This window comes from Amphiura filiformis, unplaced genomic scaffold (genome assembly GCF_039555335.1).
Source record: "Amphiura filiformis unplaced genomic scaffold, Afil_fr2py scaffold_101, whole genome shotgun sequence".
Taxonomy (NCBI): Eukaryota; Metazoa; Echinodermata; class Ophiuroidea; order Amphilepidida; family Amphiuridae; genus Amphiura; species Amphiura filiformis.
In genome coordinates, this window is record NW_027305565.1 from 1,889 (window position 1) to 20,189 (window position 18,301).

Here is an 18,301-nt window from a genome sequence, read left to right on the forward strand (position 1 = left end):
GACCCTAAGCTAGGATCTCAAAAAGTTTGTCAAACTAACCCTAAACTCAAATATTTTACTCAAATAAAAAAAACCCTATTGGTTTGAAATTACTGATAAACAAAGATAGACATTGCGTGTGTAGGCATGAGTGTCATTCAGTGACAGTGATATCAGTAAGTTGTAAAATCGCTCTGAAACTACTCAAATTTGTGCCAAATAACTTGATAAACATGTCACCACTAATGGCTGTTAAATATAGGCAATTCTAAAAAAACTACCCTAAGCGAGGATCGTCCGTAAAAAAAGCACCCAGGCCTTCTACACATAAAATTAGTGTTTTGATACCCTGATCACGGATCCGAGTGGATCCTTGTTTTGCTTTCCAAAACCACCCTACATCCATGTTTTCTTTCACCCGGATGCTTACAACTTTTATACATGAGTGCCCACCCCAACTCCGGGACATGAGTACCCTCTGTGCATTAAAAGTTACCTGGTTTGACATAATCATACAACACCAAATCATATCCCGTAGTTGTCTGGAACCCTTGTGTGCGAAAGATGATCTCAAGTGTATTATCGTCGGATATGTAGTCTTGCTTAGGCACTTGAAAGCCAGTGTAAGCCTTCGAATCCAATAACAATACATCCTGTTCCGTAAATGTACGCACCACTCCTAGATGGTTGAATTTCACCCCTACTTGATGGCCTGGTGGTGCTTGGACTGTGTACTTGCAGCGATAAGGGATATTCAATACATTGCCCTTTTTGTAGTGGAACGACATCAAATTGTATGACGAGTCCTCTTCTAGAACGATTTCATCGTCTGGTCCACAATAACTTTCTGCAAGAAAAATGAATCAGAAATTCTAATTTCCAAACATGGGGATAGAAATGTGTCAGTATTTCTTATATGCGATTACTTTGTTTTTGTGATGCCTTAACTATGAATTTCAAAAGGTGATGGGACTAAGCATGGGGTTCTCAGCAGATTTTTTTCCCCATTTTGAAGAAATCCCACACTGACTCCACTTGAAATCTATACACCCCCTGTGTGGAGATGACTGTGTGTCATGTCTTCCATAGAGGGTGTGTGGATCTCAACTGGAATAGCCCAGTGATGATGCTTCCCCCACCAATACTGTACTGTAAACTGAAACTGAAGTGTTATCTTCAACACTTTTACCATAAATTAAGGGAGGACAGCCAAAATGATTCGCCAAGCTCAGCCAAGCTTCGCTGCCTTCAGTAACACATTCTAGCAAATGAATACATGAATACAAAAGCCACCTAAGTCCATGCGAAGTTATTTTGAGAGAAAAACCCGTGTATCATTTTAATTCCTTCAGTTAGATTTACCTGGTCAATATGATAAGTTTTACGTGCAAATGAGTGTATTAACCTGTATTAGGTATGACGATTAGCATTTCAGGGACTTCGTGGGGTTCATTTTAAATTTTGGACTTAGGTGGTTTTTTGAATCATATACAAAGACAACAATGTTAGAATGAGATTACCACTAGTAAGATAATACAAAATAAAGCACACAGGTATGTATAATGTTGATAAGCATTCTGCCATGTAATATAAACCACACACTTTTCTTTATTAAACCCATTTTTTGTTCAAAAGTCATTCTCTAGCAATGAATGTGTTACAAGTGGACTTGTATACATACTGGATTTCAATCAATGTGTTACAAGACTCAAATCATGGAATTGGGTGATTCTTTCATACATGCTATTTTTCACATGCCCAATAGACACAGAGGATGAATTTGAGTTGTTCTTTCATGCATATGACAGGCCTATGTATAGCAACAATTTCCCATGCTTAACTCAATTTGGCCAAAGTATGGACTTAGGTGGCTTTTGTATTCATATATTCAAATGTATACCCGGCTTTTTACAAAGCCCAAACCCATAAAAGCCTGTAGAAAACTCTTGTCAGGCTTCGCTGAATACCACTGTTGACCAAAAATCAATAGAAACTATTTTACAACCATGCTTGAATTGACAACCCCTTGAAACCTTGAATTACCCCACTGAGCACTTGATGAGCAGGTTGTTATGTACTTACTGAACACAAAGGAAATTGATTACGGTTGTGTCATTGACCCGTTTATAATCCTGCTGCTTTACTGATAAGCTCTGATACATATCAGCAGACTGGTATACCATTGGCTTGTTAGTATCGAAGCTATAGGCACCAGCAAAGGTGTAGGCAGCAAAGCTTGGCTGAGATGCAGCGAACCATTCTGGCTGTACTCTCTATTAAAATAGTTGTGGTATTTGAACACTTACCCAGTGGCCTCGCCAGGAATTTTTTCCGGGGGGGGGGGCAAAGTGAATTTTGGGAGGAATCAACACATTTTGCACGCAATTGCAGCAAAAGGCGGACATACTCGTATTTTGGATTTTAATGGGGGCAACGGGGGGCAAGAGTTCTGACGGGGGAATTTTTCCCCCATACCCCTCGTAGAGCCTCCACTGCACTTACCTGCAAGACGGCAGTCATCACCCATCCATATTCCCACACATTCACATCTGTACCCATCTACTTCATCATAACAAGTTCCTCCATTCAAACAGGGTTGTTCAAGACACTCATTGATTCCTGTACAATTAAACATAAAAACATTATAAATTTTAGGGGATGAGCAATATTTATGTGTATCCCCGGGGTAGTGAATTCTCAAAATGGTCTGCCAAAAATTGGTTCCCCACCTTTGGCAGTGCCAAAGATTCTGTGCCCTCCTTTTGACGTGCCACCAACCCCCCGGATGTGTCACAAATTCAAGATTTTGGGAAATTGTTTTATCATATTTCCTATACCTTTTCCCTAATGCTTTCCTATGAGTGCCCAAAACATCTGTGCCAAAATTGCTTCCCTCAACCTGCCAAATAACTTCCAATTTTCAATCCCTTATTTAAAGTAAACAAAACAAAGCTAAAATACAAAAATAAACTGGAGTTGGGACCAAATTTTATTTTATTATATTTTATTTTTATGCAGATCGCAAGTTTTATCAACGTCTCAATCATGTACGGTGTCAGAAGTAGAGTTGAAACCTATGCCTCCATTAACCCCCGGACCACTACCTGCCGATCTAACATTGCCTCTGATTGGTCAATTACATGATATCTTTACTTTAATCACCAATCAGAATGGAGCTTTATGCATGGTGAAATTATTCTAACAACGTTGCTGATTGGTCCAATTGATAATGTAAACTTCTTTTTGGCCAATCGGCAGGTAGTTCTCATGGGGTTAACTTGGACTTAAAATTCAGGATAGCATTTAGGATATCCCCAAATGTAAAAAACATATATAATGGGATAGGGTTGCCTGCATGTGCTTAATTATTTTAGTGTGTTTTGTCCAGATGGTAGCTGATGTTTTATTTTGGCGTTCATTGCCAGTTAGCACTAACTTTAGTTGTGTGTCATTTGACAAAGCAACATAATTATTTTTGAATTCTAAAGAGTATTTTCTGGAATCAGTCTAACATACCTGATATATCAAGCGTACTCAACGCAAGTAAAAATCCCCTGTAATTGAGGAGCTGATCAGACTCAAACAAAATTGTGACATTATTCCTCTTTGAAACCAATCTCTCTGGAACGTCTGTCAAATCACCCGAAAATCTCCTATCATCCACAGTCAGAAAGTCGTATGCTGACTCCAGGACAAAATCGTCAAATTTGATTTCAATTTTGAGATCAGGGGATGTGGTGACTGTGTAGCTGCATGTGACTTCGTTGGGATAGTTATCCGGATAGAGAGGGCTTGAAATATTCAAAGTAGATCCAGGAGCAAGATAGATATCCGATGGGCCACAGTAGTCCACCATTTCTGCAATGAATGAATGTTTGAATTGAACCACGGCAATAGAGAGGTTAAAGCCATAATACCTGATTTGCTCCACAGCATAATTTATATTTTTTGCACAATTGTAATGCCCAATGGTGTACTAAAATACCATGTGAAGGACTAAGCCTGAAGTGCTTTAATTACAGCGAAATAAAGTTTTTATAATAAGTCCGGAGAGCTTCGGTTTTATTCCGAGTTCACCAATCGAGTGATGGTGCTTTGCCATCCACCAAGTGGTATCCCCCCATTTGAGGAGCTCTAGCTCACACACTATAAATCTCAGTGTCATTTTGGTTTGTCGCTTGTGGAGGGCAACTACTGTACCTCCAGTGTTTTTTAGCAAGAGCCCAAAATCGAACAATAAAAATAACCTCCCTGACCACAGTCCAGGGAAACGGTTCTGGTCTGGGTTGCCCCACTCATCTTTAGTACCACGTAGGTAGGAAGGGTGATAATGACAAATACCCGTGGACTAAAGAGATACAGACAAACGGTAAAAGTTTCAGCATTACTTGATAATGAGGGCTGATTGTTCCATGAAATGCGTCAGGCAAAACTGCTGGCCCATTCCATGTCAACTCCAGGGATGTGCACCGCAGCACCTCTTCAATTTTTTCTTTTCTGTGTGGTGGTAGATATTGATGAGAAAGTAAAATCCCGAAAATTTGAGCTTCATACTCCATTTCGTTTTCCCGTGGCATCAATTTGAAATTTAGAGGGTCAGCGTAAAAATGTGTCGCAACGCGAAAGACGATGTTTGGAGGTCCATGAATGTATAAAGGGAACCATTTACAACTTTGAAAAGTATGTATCCTGGGGTACTTATTTGTGTAGAATTCAAATCTGGCATCAGAAAACTTGTAACTCCTTTACTTTAAAAGATATAGGGCCCTCAAAATGCAACGTCGTCCATCCGGGACCAACTTTGGGGGGTCAAAACTCCAAAAGTAAAAATAATTTTATTGTCCATTTTTTGGCTAGTCAGAGCCCTTTGGTAGGACATTACTCTTAACCAATATTGAGCCTATTAGAATATTTTTAGCTGAGATATTACCCATGCAAAACCCCAATTGTACATTTTTTGTACATTTTGACCCCCCTGAAAACCAATGTCAGGCATTTTGATCCACCATCAACTTCAGGTATGTTGAAAATCTGTCTTTGGACAACATTTCTGAGAGATATTGGCTTTGGGACTCGATGGCTTCAACACATCAGTAAGGTTTGCATTCTCCATAGAGTTGTACATAAGTCATTATACATGCAAAATCAAAAATGTGTACAACTCTATGGAGAATGCAAACCTTACTGATGTGTTGAAGCCATCGAGTTTTGACCCCCCAAAGTTGGTCCTGGATGGACGAAGTTGCATTTTGAGGGCCCTATATCTTTTAATTTAAAGGAGTTACAAGTTTTCTGATGCCAGATTTGAAATCTACACAAATAAATACCCCAGAATACATACTTTTCAAAGTTGTAAATGGTTCCCTTTATACATTTATGGACCTCCAAACGTTGTCTTTCGCGTTGCGACACATTTTTTACGCTGACCCCCCTAAATTTCAAATTGATGCCACGGGAAAACGAAATGGAGTGTGAAGCTCAAATTTTCGGAATTTTACTTTCTCATCAATATCTACCACCACACAGAAAAAGAAAAAAATTGAAGAGGTGCTGCGGTGCACATCCCTGGAGTTGACATGGAATGGGTCTGCTATGCACGTACCGCATATTTTTACAGTCTTTCGTGTAAACGCGACTGCACGCAACCCGGGCACGCAACACTCTATCAGATTATATGCGAAGGCACACAATGCTGGCATGATTGTTAGACATGTTAGACACGGCATGATCAAACGATCAGCCCTCATGAATTTCAGGGGGGAGGCAAATCACCAAACACGGCATGATCAAACGATCAGCCCTCATGAATTTCAGGGGGGAGGCAAATCACCAAATTTTGCACAAAATTGCAGCAAAATATGGAAATGTTTTGGGTTTTTACTGTGAGGCAACAAGGGGGCAAGAGTTCTGACTGGGGCCCCTCATGCCCCCCTAGTGCGGCCACATGGTTCCGAGTAGTCTGTGGACATACCTTTTTCACAGTTGCTCCCCATCCATCCTTCAGTGCATAAGCATGTATAACCATCATCATTCTGCTGACAGGTGGCACCATTCAGGCATGTATCATCTTCACACATTGGTGCTGTTAAAATGAAAAATATTAATACTTTGCGTGCTGTCCATATAGGCTTCAACATAAAAAGTTTTTGAGATATTTTCTCAAAATATGAAGAGCAATATGAACCACTGAACAATACTGTGTTTATTTGTATCTTCCATGCTGATTCCAAGTATGGTCATGTAAATGTACAATTCCGCTTGTTTGAAGAAAATAAATTTGAAACTTGCCATCTGCAGTCGACACATGTGCGTAACTAGGGTTGGTAGCGCCCGGGGCAAGAAACAAAATTGGCGCCCCTACCCCCACCCGAGAATATCTTAGACGTGGGCAGTGGGGTAGCTAGGGGTTGTGGCGCCCAGGGCTAAGGGGGACTGAATTAAAAAGATATAGTGATAGTGATCAAACCAGGACCTTAAGCTTGCCAGGCAAATTCTCTACTAAAGTTTTGTGTCAGTGCTAACTGCATTCACTTACCAGGACAGTCTCCTTCATCATCTTCATCTGGACACTGAGCTACACCATCACAAATTTCACCTTTAAGAACACATCGGATGCCATCTTGACAGAGATAGTCTGGTGACCTGCAGTCTAAAACGACAAAATATTTACCCAATAATTTAAAAAATGTGATTCAATCAATCAATAATGTGACCTATAAATCAAGCAAACATGAAGCCCCAACCAATCAAGTATGTCACCAAATCAAGCAATAATGGGATTTAATCAAGCAAAGATGTGACCCATTTAAGCAAAACTGTGTTCAAATCATACCCTAAATGCAACACGTTCTGGTCAATCAGTGAAGTAGCATCATAGGGGCACCCCAATCAATCTCAAATTTTAAAAAATCCCATAGGAAAACTGCTGAAAAACTGCTTGTGCCCCCGAATCAGACCAGGTGCCCTCCAATCATGGTCGTGCCGCCCCCCCATGACCCACGCTACACCACTGTGGTCAATGTAGGCCAAATGAGGTAATTTAGAAAATTTAGTTATTATAATTATTCCCTTATCAGACTTATGCAAAGGCGACAAAAAAAACCCTGTTCTACGGGAGGTCAGTCTTGTTTTTCCTCTTCTGGAAGAGGCTAAATGGCCCTAAAAATCACGGAAAGCTTGAATATATAGATATACAATTACCTTTTTTACTTGCATAGGCCTACAGCTAAAAAAGCCCCAAAATGGAAAATGGGTCAGTCAGGACAATAGAACAGAGGGCTTTTTATTATGTTAGTTAAACAATTGAATATTGTTGGATTTTCCGATTTTGTCACAAATACGGCACCTAATCACAATGATTTTGGCTGGGTATTTCAGTTCATTAATGTACAATACAATCATGAAATAAATAATGTAGAATTTTGATCAAACATGAGGTCCCCATCAGCAAACATTACAATATGCAGTCCGGTCCGACTACCTGATCAGGAAGTACTGCAGAATCAGGCAGCATGTTGCCGAGTTAGGCAACACAGGCTTTGGTAACCCTTCCGAATTCGACAGAATAAGGACTAAATTGTTCATGGTGAATTTATAAAAGAGCGGGGGAAATTTTACTTATGAGCTACATGTAAGTTGACAATTTTTCACCAGGAGAAAAAAAATTCCACCGGGAGAAAAATGATTTAAACAAAACAATTTCTAATGGTTTTTTAAAAATTTGATTTAAATATGCAAATTAACTTTATTTTAACTAAAATTGATGAAAAATTACTTCTAATTGTACATTCATTGATAATTTTATATATTTTACCTACTTCTTTACTCTAAACCAAGAAATAACGGTATATTAAAAGAATGATGCTCTATTTGAAATAGAGCATTGCATTGTGGGATACCATACCGCCTGACTCGGCAACATACTGACTGATTCGGCAGTACTTCCTGATCAGGCAGTCAGACCGGACTGATATGGCTTTAAGATGCTTATCAAATAACTTTCATACCAAGGGTGTTTTTACCTGAATGGCTGACTCCATTTGAGATCTACACCCCCTGTGTGGGAGATTCAGGACATGTCTTCCATAGGGGGTGTATGGATTTCAACTGGAATTTTACCTGTAATACGTCCAATGTGGTCCCTGATGAAGTCAATACTGGAAACAGTTCTAGGGAATATGTTAGTGTTATTCCCACACTGGCCAGTCCACCCAAGATGCTGCCCCGTCAGATACCAACGGCCATCTTCTTTGCTACACATCATTGGAGCACCACTATCACCCTGAAAGAAATTATATATATATAATGCAGAGTAATATATGCTATATAGGTAATGTTATTTAAGAAATAAATGGTAATGCATTATCCTTTACACCCAAATAATGTGTCAGAGGCAGTAAAAATGTAAATAAGGGGTGAGGCGCAGCCGAACTCATTATTTAAATGTTTTTACTGCCAAGGACACATTATTTGTGTGTGAAGGATAATGCTGTATCCTTTATTTGTATTCTATTACCACAAAATAGTGCGATTTAAAGATAAAATATCATTTTTGGCACATTAATATTTCAAGTTGTTTACTTAAAGTTGGAGCGCATACGCGCAAATGACAGCGCGTATTGCCGAAATATTGCACGCGTAACCAAGCGTAATGTTGTGCGTAGAATGTGTTACGGCGCTTGACCCATTATTGCAGAATAATGGGCTCTCACGTGACGTGTTTGAACAAATCACAGTGCGCGATTTTGAATAATGGGTCGCGGCGGTCGTAATAGAATATCAAATACTGGATACATTGCATCTTATACCTCCGGACTTCACCAGGCATCTGATTGGTCACATGACAGACTAGAGATACTCACATTGCTTGCATGGCTGTGAAAAAAGACCATTTTTATTTGCTCTTTTTGGTGATACACAACTTGAAATAGAGAGGATGATTTAAGGAAGCCCCACCATGCACTGCAAAGTGCAAACGTGTTATCACTAGAGTTTCAACTGCCACTTTACTTTTCAAATCCCATTGAATTCTGTGCAAAAGATGTTGTTTAAGAATTGCGCCTGTGTCATTATTACTTGGTCGATTTCAGAACAAAAGTGATGTATGCATTAAGGATAATTCACACCTTTTGTAGGTAACATAAAATGTGAAATCGACTAGCATTTTGAATGCGTTTTATTGTAAATATATCAGTTCAAATTCAAATTTAACCATGCCCGTCAATGCAATGTGCGAGCAGTGGTGTCATGTTCACTCACACAGTTGTGTTAACCGCAAGTCAACACAGTGGCGTGGTGGGAAGTGCTCAAAAATCATCCTCTGCTTGCAATACAAGCATGACAAGTGACCCTTGGAATATGTGTTTGCAAAATGCACCCCAGGTGGTGGTGGTGGGCAAGACATCTTAAATTTTGACATTCCCGTTTGGTTTATATTATGTAACGTTAATACCAAACTATGTCATATAATTTCAAATGCAAAATATAACAATATTTTCTCGTTCATTCTACATGTTGGAGTGGGACAATGAACTCCATGCAATGTAAATAACTGTTTAAAAAAAAAAAATTCCATGGACTAAGGTTTAAATTTGAAGTCACAGATGGATTTCTCAACTTTTATTTACTTTAGACCAAGCAATTATGAGACCTAAAGGTTAGGACCAACCTTAATTGATCTCCTGAGCTGGCCTGCATTGTCTGGCTGGATCAATGGGCTATTCCAGTTTGGGTCACATTCAAGTAACCATGGTAACCCTATTTAAAATTTACACTCCCTGTGTGGAAGATTAAGGTCCTGTCTTCCATGAGCGTGTACGTGTATGGATTTCAACTGGAATAGCCCATTAGGTGTTCCCAGACCATAAATACTTTACCCCAAACCATCCTGTACAGCACATCACAAAGTGTCGCCATAAAGTGGACCAATATGTACTCACCATTCTTACATAGATACAGCACATAGGAGTAGCCATAAGCTAGCCCAATATGCAAGTACCAATGGGCTATTCCAGAAAATAGGTGCACACCCCCTATAGAGGAGTACATTTTCAATCAAAGAAATGTCCGGATTTCCAAGTCTGCTTTCTGAAAATGACTGGATTTCCAGTTGCCAATGTTACTGGAAAAAGCTTGGAAATCCAATCAAATGAAAGGAAAATCACGGAAATGTTGACAATGAGCTCTCAAATTGAGGATTTCTGATTTTAAACTATTTTTCTGCCGGATTTTTTTGCCTTTGGGCACTTTAAAAGTCTGGATTTCCAACAGTCACGAGTGGACAAAAAGTCCGGATATCCGAACTCCTCTATAGGGGGTGTGCATCTATTTTCTGGAATAGCCCAATGCATGCATGGGTGTGGCTTCTCATAATAACCTAAAGCTACTAGATTCTGGTGCATGAGTGCTTTACGGTACAAGTTTGATCACCCGTAAGGCCAAGAAAAAAATTGTTTGCTTGCCCTCAAATGAATTTTAACAATTGGGTCGGGCGGTCGGGATTTCTTTTTTTTTTAATTACTAACAAACTCTACTGTTTGTATTAATTATGGCTCAAAATATGAAAAATCAGACAATTTTGTTGTTAAAATGAATCAACTAACATTACAAAACAATTAAAATGTTTAACACAAGCTCTAAAATACTTTTTTTTTGCATCTTCAGAATGCAAAAATTTGAAAGAAAAAAACAATGATAATGTCCAAAATATAGGGTCGGTATTCTTTTGTACAGTAAATAGAATAAAAATTTTTTTTTCTGATTTCCAAAATTAGTGTCGGTCTGTTGAGGGCAAGCAAACATCTCTTTTTTTTGGCCTAATGTCTGATCTGTTCTTGTGTAATAATTGAGCTACTTTGAAATTCTCTTGGGCAGGGAAGTGATATCGTCCAGGCCTACCAGTGCAAAACTCAGGGAGCTGATCCTGGCTGTGATGGTTATTTCATATGTAGGCTGATTAGGGTTTGTGCCTGTATAGAACTGCATCCCTAATAAAATGATGCTAAATGGTAAGGTGTGTTGTGGGCCAAAGTGGTCAGCACCCGAGGAGGGTTCTTCGTAGAAATGAACATACGAGGATGTGCGGCAGATTGGGGGCGTATTTTCAGCCATTTAGTTTAGACTAGGGTGCATTTTCAGCCATTTTGTTTCACTGATGGCCCAAGTTTTCATTTTTTTAAAGCAAAATTTGCTAAAATTGGCCAAAAATTGGTTTGGGTCTGTTTTTCAACAAGTTTGGTTTAAAATCAGGTTTTGGTGCTTTTCGCCAGCGCATAGGGCGCTGGTACCTAATTCTGAGATGGGGTTTGTGTACACTAAAGATTAGCTAAGATTATAGCCTTCTTCTATTGGTATGAATTATTTTTTTACTTCTCGTGGTGGAAATGTTTTTGATGTCTGCTAATTCGATTTGCAAGGAAAAGAAAGTATGTTTTGCCGTTTCAACGAACGAAAACGATTGAGTATTGCCAAAGTTATGCTTGAATTAATTATGACTTAAAAAGTTATCATAGGTTAGGCCTACACATATAAACATAAACTTGTTCAGCAATCAGCATATCAAAAAAATGACATGGTCAAAGCGGAGGAATGATCACGAGGTCATATCAGTGGAGCATAGCATGATGTTTGGTTGCCTGTGAGTGCATAATTGATATGTTGATAACAGATCTAATAATGTTGTGGAATCGAAATCTTCATTATATGGACCACATTGAAGTCAAAGTAATTATCTATCCTATCCTGTATCGTTTTATGGATAAAATTGACTCAAAATGTTATTGATGATATTATTGCTATCTTTAACATCAGTTTTGTCTTTTCAACGGGAAAAATCCGATTGAAAATAAAGTTTTTAGGGCTAGCTATAATATTGAACAATATATCCCATATTTTGACATGCACTTATAGAAAATAAATAAATTATTGTCTTACTTTATAAATGATAAATACTGTAAAATGACACATAACTAAAGTGAGGCCAATTTCTATCTTTTTTATTTGATTCATAAAATTACATTCAACAAAATGATTGAAGACTGAGAAAACACACAATGCAGACTACAGAATGGAGTAGGTAAGATGCCATGTCCATAGCTTTGCAGGAGTTTCGGACTAACAATCAACACATTCAAAAAATACAGTTTAAAAGTGAAGATTGTAGTGAATGATCAGTCCTTTATCATGTGCTTGCCACTATCTACTTTATAGTAAACTATACATTGCGAAATAATATAAAATTATTTTAAAATAAAATGTGCATGTAAGTTGAGTTAACATAGCGAATTAACTAACAACTGCAGTGTATTTCTTGATTTTTATAATAAGCATGGGTAAAAAGCAGTAAAGACAAAAATACAGAACAATTTGGAGTAATGAATTAAAGAGTTGACAGGAGTTATAGGAGTTAATGTGTTTTGCTGTTTCAGTGTGCATGTTCTCACCATTGATGGTTTGGTGAACTGTCATGTAACATGGATGTAAGCGTGATCCTAAAAATGCCTTTCAAGGTGACCCAAACTATTTACAAGACCTCTTCTGCATTGACGCTGGCCTTCCCTTTTAAAGGGAATTTTTATTTTAAATCCCAGCCGAAAATCCTCACCCAAACCAAAGTTGAGACCCAAGGGTCAGCAATTACTTTCTGTAAAGTGCAATGATTATATGTAATTGTGCTATATATTATATATGACTTTTCTTTCATACTCACCCCACATGGACGTCCTTGTCCTTCTTTTCCTTGCGAACATGCCCAATTATAAGGGTCAAACAAATCTTCACCTAAAGCCTGGAGACACTGGTTTGGTGTGAGAAACTGGGATGGGGCTTCTTGTAGTATGTACGAACGGTCATCTATAGGAGTAGGGAGTACAAGCAATTACCATAATGGACTATTCTATTTGAAATCCATATGCCCCCTGTAGAAGATGTATCTAAAGTCTTCCTGACAGGGAGTATGGGGTTTGAATAGATTAGCCAATACTTTGTAATTTACATTTGAAATACCCAGTCAAGTTGAAGACGATATACTAGTAAAGCCCTTTCCAGGGGGAGTGTGGGTTTCAATATTATTAACCCTCACTGCCCTTAGTATAGGCCTACAGCACAAAATGACTGCAATCCTAGGCATCCCAAGTGATGCGATTGTGCAATCATCAGAGCACATAAAACACACAATAATGCTGGCAACACTCATGGTTTGATTTTTCTGATTTTCTTTCTAGTGATAGGCCTACTTTCCTTTACTTAGGCAGAGTAGGCCTATGTGAAAGCCATCCGCAGGGCATAGCGCTATGCACTGGTCTTTTAGTTAAAGTGGCAGGTTAGCAGCAAAAAACAAGAAAAAGTGAGTTAAAAACACATTCACACACCCCTAAATGTGTTTTACATGGAAGCATGGATTTTGCGGTAAAATATGATATTAAACCGTCCAGCTATGGACTTGGAAGGCCTACACCTAAAATAGGGAACCCAGATACCTACCTAAATGTACCTAGCATTTTTTGTAAAATATTTGAGAGACACCATTTTGGGGTTTTGGTTTAAAGTATAATGGAACCTGAACATGCAGGACAAAAATTTGATGTGTAATATTTAATCTTAGTACAGGCTAGCTGGCTATGGGCTTTTCCAATTGAAATACCTCACCCCCTATGGAAGACATAAACTTAATCTTCCACATAGGGGGTGTGGATTTCAAATGGAGTTACCTGAATGGGTGACTTCATTTAAAATATACACCCCCTGCGTAAGAGATTAAGGTCATGTCTTTCATAGGGGGTGTATGGATATAAACTAGAAAAGCCTTATATGCCTCTTCACTTACTGAAAGCATTCTGAACACCCCATCCAGCGATCCAACAATTATCGAATTCCTCCCACTCGTTTGTGATGTCCATATTAAGACACAGAGGGCGCACATAATCAGTGGTAGTCACCGGTGTTGCCAGTTGTATGAGATCCATATTATGTCTGGTCAAAGGTTGGAAGTCAGGGTGAAAGGTATGTCTAAGTACGTTGACCTCTTGGCGATAGGGGGATGACCCGGAAATGGACTCTGTGTCCCCGAAGACCACAGTGGTGGAATCATCTGATCTGTTGTTGGGAGTAAGTTTGTAAAGTGGTTATTTTGACCAATGTTACAATCCTGCCCCCCCCCAAAAAAAAACCCAAGGTGTATCAAAATGATTACCCAGTACCCAACAATTTTGATGTCAAGTTTACTGAAAAGCCTGCCTCTTCCAAATGCAGCATTGGATACTCTCAAAATGTCCAGAATGTATAGTTTATGACTTGTTATACAATTAACCGATACATTGTTCGGATCTTATGATGAATTTTGATAAGTCAGACTCATCTACTTTCAAGAAAAACTGATGGATACCAATCATTTTGATACAGCTTGTATGATAAATGTTATAGGTTAATAAAAAGTTTGTTGTCTGATAAAACCAATGAAAACAGGTACAGTGCTCAATATAAGGCAGGTATTTGTGCTAAATTAAAAGCATGTCCCGACAAAATCATTACTGCGGGAAAAATCACTACCTCAAGAAATTTTGTCACCATAGCCAAACCAAAGTATTCTGGCCAAACATCAGCTATTTTAAACTGCATATACTGCTGAAAAAAAATTCCCAAAACATAAAATCTCGGTTATTTGGTCTGGGTCAGTACAGTGCTCGATATAAGGTGGATCTTTGTGCCAAATTAAAAGCCTGTCAAAATCATTACCATGGAGCTAATTAATCACCATCGCAAGAAATTTTGTCACCAGAGCCAAACATCAGCTATTTTAAATTTCACACAACTAAAAACAATTCCCAAAACCCAAAATCTGGGTCATTCTGGCCCTTATAACTGTTTTTTTTTTTGTTACAATATGTGACGTGATCTTCACATTCACATGGGGACATTTTAAATTTAATTTTGTAGACAAAAAACATGGAAATTTAGAATATTTTTAGAACTGGTTTCATTTTGTTTCCGTGACTTCAACATCAAAAGTTATGAGCAAAGAAGAATTTTTGCCTTTATTATTATCTTTATAGGGTTTTCACAGATCACATCACAATAAAATTGGGCAAATATTTGCAGTATTAGGCTATTCCAGTTGAAATCCATACACCCCCTGTGAAAGATATAAAATGTTGGTATTGATACAGCACCTTTCACGTGTGCACATGTACCAACGCGCTTTACATTTATTCCACTGTCGTTAAAATATACCTTTGGGCGGCGCTCAATGGACAATATTCATAACAGCTCCCCATGCATTTCACCTGGGTAGAGAGAGGCAAGTAAGGTAAAGCACTTTGCCCAAGAGCATAACACGATGGCACCGCCAGGGCTCGAACTCGCAATCAACCAATTACAAGGCAGAGCCTGTACCGCTGAGCCAATATGCCCCTTTGATATGACCTTAATGTTCCACATGGGAGTTTCAACTGGGTTTACATAAATGTACTCCATTTGATATCTACATCCCCTGTGTGTAGTGAGATAAAGGGCATGTCTTCTATGGAGGGTGTATACATGGATTGAAAATGGAACAGCCTATTAACTTACATGCATTCTGGGATGGCCACTGCATATAATGCATCAATAAGAACAACTGCACAGACTATGTCATCAAAACTCTTGCTAAAACCAATCCACGGCCAAGCTCCTGGAGACGCATCACGGCCGTTAAAAATACGAGGCCGTGGCTTGTTGGCGGTACGTGTGCCGCATATCTCCAATGTGTCATCACTGAAAATACCTAAAGGGTGGGGAAAGGTGTAAAGACAGGAATGGGGATTTGTTATGCCTTTAAAAACACATAAAATGTGCTATTCCAGTTGAAATCCATACACCCCCTGTGGAAGACATGACCATAATCTCCCACACAAGGGGTGTAGATTTCAAATGAGTCATCCACCGGGAGGGGGGGCACTCACATGTTAAGGTGGTACGGGTATGTGCGGCGGTCAAGGATCCCCTTTTCAGGCTCTCCGGCAGTTCCTTAAGCCCCACATTTGGATCTGCTCCAGTTCTTTGAGCCTCAAACGCTGACAATTGTAGCTCTTTAAGCTCAAATTTGGAAATAATATAAAATTTTTAGCTCAACAGCCTATAATTTGGCCCTAATTTCAGTTCTTCAAGCCCCTATTTTGCCCGAAAATCAGTTCTTAGTTCCCAAAGTTTAGCGCTCTGCGCCGCACACCCCTACCAAAATTTAAGTTGAGTGCCCCCCCCCCCCCTGGAGTCATCCATTCAGGTCACCATTCAGATTACAAATATGCATAATACATGCATTAACATTCAAAATACAGTGTATCTAAAGTCAAATTCATCATAATCCTAAACTGGAAATTTTAATCAAACAATAATTAGCCTACATAGGTTGGGGGTGGGGGCTAATTAGGTCTAATAAGGGTACTTGTACATCCCTCCGATTTGAGGTGAGGTATAGCCATGCAGAGCTACTGCTAAGGGCTGTGCAATAATTATGTGCACCCTTGGGGTGGTGAATTCACAAAATTGGCTGCCAAATATTGGCTCTCCAGAGGTGGATTCAATGCTTTTGCAACTAAGTTCTTCAAATAGGCCTTTCAGCATCTTTATTTATTTGACTTATTGCTAAATTTTGGTTTGAACATGTTTCCATTTTAAAAGTTCATGAAATCTTTAGTTATTTTATCACATATGACCCTGATCATGACATTGAGGGTCGACTGACGACTAGTGCATGAAGACCCCATCTGCAATAGCTGATAGGTGTCATTTTTTTAAAATGTGTAGGCCTACACCATAAAATGCAGAAATTATCAAATGTGTATAGGGCAGCTTTTGCAGATAGGACTTTCTTTCACTAACTCATATTTACCATCTCTACTTGAAGGATTTTTTGAAGAGGTCTCCCTTGGAACTACTTGGGTTCCTGCTGGTATTGTAGTCACAGATTTAGCAGCTGTTGTTGCCTTTTCTGTTGTAGGTAGGGCTGTTGTTGGTTTTTCTGTGGTAGGTAAGGTTGTGGTTGGTTTTTCTGAGGCAGAGAGGGCTGTAGTTGTTTTTGCTGTGGTAGGTAGGGTTGTTGTTGGTTTTTCTGTGGTAGGTATGGTTGTTACTTTTTCTGTGCTAGGTAAGGTGGTTGTTGGTCTTTCTGTGGTAGGTAGGGTTGTTGTTGGTTTTTCGGTGGTAGGTAAAGTGGTCATTAGTTTTTCTGTTGTAGGTAGGGTTGTTGTTGGTTTTACTGTTGTAGGTAGGGCTGTTGTTGGTTGTACTGTTGTAGGTACGGTTGTTGTTGGTTGTACTGTTGTAGGTACTGTTGTTGTTGGTTGTACTGTTGTAGGTACGGTTGTTGTTGGTTGTACTGTTGTAGGTACGGTTGTTGTTGGTTGTACTGTTGTTGGCACAGCTAGACGTATAATATCAGACAGAAGGCCCTCATAGTAATATGCATTGGTTGGTCCTTGGACGATAGTGGCCCTGAAGAGAAAAACAATTAAAAAATTAGGACAGTATGAAAAAATCACTAAAGGACCACAACTTGAAAACAAGTTTATATTACTGTTTATGGTCGGTGAAATGGAGGGCCAGGTCCAAATAAGGCCCAAAAAAAAGATTGCTTGCTTGTCCTCAACCAAACCCAAAAAATTTGGAAAATCTTGAAAAAGTCGTTTTTTTGTTTTTCTGTACCAATGAATACCGACCCTAATTTTAAAAATTCCAGAAAAAATTTTGTTTTTCCCTTTCAACATTTTTGACATCCTGAAAAGTTTTTTTACAGTTTCTACACATTTCTAAACTGTTTTAAAAACATGAATGAAGTGATGTACAGTAGAGAAATATCCAAATTCACAACTATTTGGGCTACTTATTACGCTAATTATAAAGGCATACAGTCATGTTTTGGCTATGACCTTTAAAAAAAATATTGAAAAAAAAAATTCTGACCGCCGACCCAAATTCTGAAAAAGTTGTGGAGGACAAGCAAACAATTTATTTTTAGCTTAACCAGGGAGGTGTGTGTACACGTGCAAAAATTTATGTCAAAATTGACAATGGTTGTAACCTATGGTTTGAAAATCGGCACAACTGTTGAACCATGCTCAATCAGCATGCTTTAAACATGGTTAACCATGATTGCAAACCATGGTTAAGCATGATTTAACCACAGTTTTACAAGGATGTAATATTAATTATAATGTAGGTTTGCATAGCTCACTTACTGGAATATGACATCAGATGCTTCGTCCTTAGGTGGCGTCCATGTTGCTGTTACCGACTGTTGCGAAGCGCTGCTAGAGTGGCCCCACGCCTGAAATTAAAATTGTTTAGAAAT

General features: G+C 38.8%; 1 protein-coding gene across 1 annotated transcript in view; it reads right to left on the bottom strand.

Annotated features, from left to right (window-relative positions):
- Positions 1–475: 475 nt before the first annotated feature.
- Positions 476–18,301, bottom strand: part of LOC140144946 (uncharacterized) — a gene marked incomplete at its 3' end in the record, with an annotated part of 24,268 nt that continues 6,442 nt past the window's right edge. Inside the window, exons 3-13 of the mRNA XM_072166743.1 lie at positions 18,189–18,277; positions 16,844–17,445; positions 15,544–15,736; positions 13,802–14,070; positions 12,686–12,828; positions 8,098–8,260; positions 6,515–6,628; positions 5,951–6,061; positions 3,496–3,837; positions 2,482–2,598; positions 476–826 (exon numbers count right to left, since the gene is read on the bottom strand). Of these exons, the coding sequence (XP_072022844.1) occupies positions 476–826; positions 2,482–2,598; positions 3,496–3,837; positions 5,951–6,061; positions 6,515–6,628; positions 8,098–8,260; positions 12,686–12,828; positions 13,802–14,070; positions 15,544–15,736; positions 16,844–17,445; positions 18,189–18,277 (2,494 nt within the window). The remainder of the gene's footprint in view (positions 827–2,481; positions 2,599–3,495; positions 3,838–5,950; positions 6,062–6,514; positions 6,629–8,097; positions 8,261–12,685; positions 12,829–13,801; positions 14,071–15,543; positions 15,737–16,843; positions 17,446–18,188; positions 18,278–18,301) is intronic.